This window comes from Salmo trutta, chromosome 30 (genome assembly GCF_901001165.1).
Source record: "Salmo trutta chromosome 30, fSalTru1.1, whole genome shotgun sequence".
NCBI lineage: Eukaryota > Metazoa > Chordata > Actinopteri > Salmoniformes > Salmonidae > Salmo > Salmo trutta.
Window position 1 is genome coordinate 39,435,234 of NC_042986.1, and position 1,190 is coordinate 39,436,423.

Consider the following 1,190-nt stretch of genomic DNA (forward strand, 5'->3'; position numbering starts at 1 on the left):
TTCCAGTTCTCTGCTGCCAATGACTGGAATGAATTGCAAAAGTCACTGAAGCTGGAGACTTATATCTCCCTCACCAACTACCTCATCCCCATATTGTTATTTTTTTTGTTGCTCTTTTGCACCCCAGTATCTCTACTTGCACATCATCACCTGCACATCTATCACTCCAGTGTTAATGCTAAATTGAAATTATTTCGCCACTATGGCCTATTTATTGCCTTACCTCCCTAATCTTACTACATTTGCACACACAGTACATAGATTTTTCTATTGTGTTATTGACTGTACATTTGTTTATCCCATGTGTAACTCTGTGTTGTCTTTGTCACACTACCTTGCTTTATCTTGGCCAGGTCGCAGCTGTAAATGAGAACTTGTTCTCAAGTGGCCTACCTGGTTAAATAAAGGTGAAATAAAAATATATAAATAAATAAAATTACTTCCTCCACAAAGTCCCCCAAAAACGAGTTTCTATTGACAAGCAGCGGTAGATGCCCTTTCAGCACATCTCCTCTGGACTGCACGTCTCCTCTGGACAGCACGTCTCCTCTGGACTGCACATCTCCTCTGGACTGCACGTCTCCTCTGGACAGAACGTCTCCTCTGGACAGCACGTCTCCTCTGGACTGCACGTCTCCTCTGGACTGCACGTCTCCTCTGGACAGAACGTCTCCTCTGGACTGCACATCTCCTCTGGACTGCACGTCTCCTCTGGACAGCACGTCTCCTCTGGACAGCGCATCTCATCTGGACAGCACGTCTCCTCTGGACAGAACGTCTCCTCTGGACAGCACGTCTCCTCTGGACTGCACGTCTCCTCTGGACAGCACATCTCCTCTGGACAGCACGTCTCCTCTGGACTGCACATCTCCTTTGGACAGAATGTCTCCTCTGGACAGAATGTCTCCTCTGGACAGCACGTCTCCTCTGGACAGCATGTCTCCTCTGGACTGCACGTCTCCTCTGGACAGCACGTCTCCTCTGGACAGCTCCTCAATTGCCTTGCAGATATAGTATATAGGCTCAGGGGTATTCCAATCGTACACACTGGCCGCTCAATACGGATATTTTTTTCCCCAAATTGGTAATTTGACCAATCACATCAGAACTTTTTAAATCAGCTCTTTTTCAGAGCTGATCTGATTGGTCAAAAGACCAATTAGTGAAAAAAAGATCAGAATTGGGCTCCC

At 46.6% G+C, this 1,190-nt stretch overlaps 1 protein-coding gene across 1 annotated transcript; it reads right to left on the reverse strand.

The window, feature by feature from the left end:
• Window positions 1-499: 499 nt before the first annotated feature.
• LOC115168771 (sperm mitochondrial-associated cysteine-rich protein-like) lies at window positions 500-868 on the reverse strand. Its single transcript, XM_029724329.1, has one exon. It carries the CDS (start codon window positions 866-868, stop codon window positions 500-502), a length of 369 nt encoding a protein of 122 aa, XP_029580189.1.
• Window positions 869-1,190: the final 322 nt, after the last annotated feature.

What these genes read in the sequence shown, in the direction of transcription:
- LOC115168771 (XM_029724329.1), bottom strand. Translation starts at nt 868, where the DNA reads ATGTGCAGTCCAGAGGAGACGTGCTGTCCAGAGGAGATGTGCTGTCCA.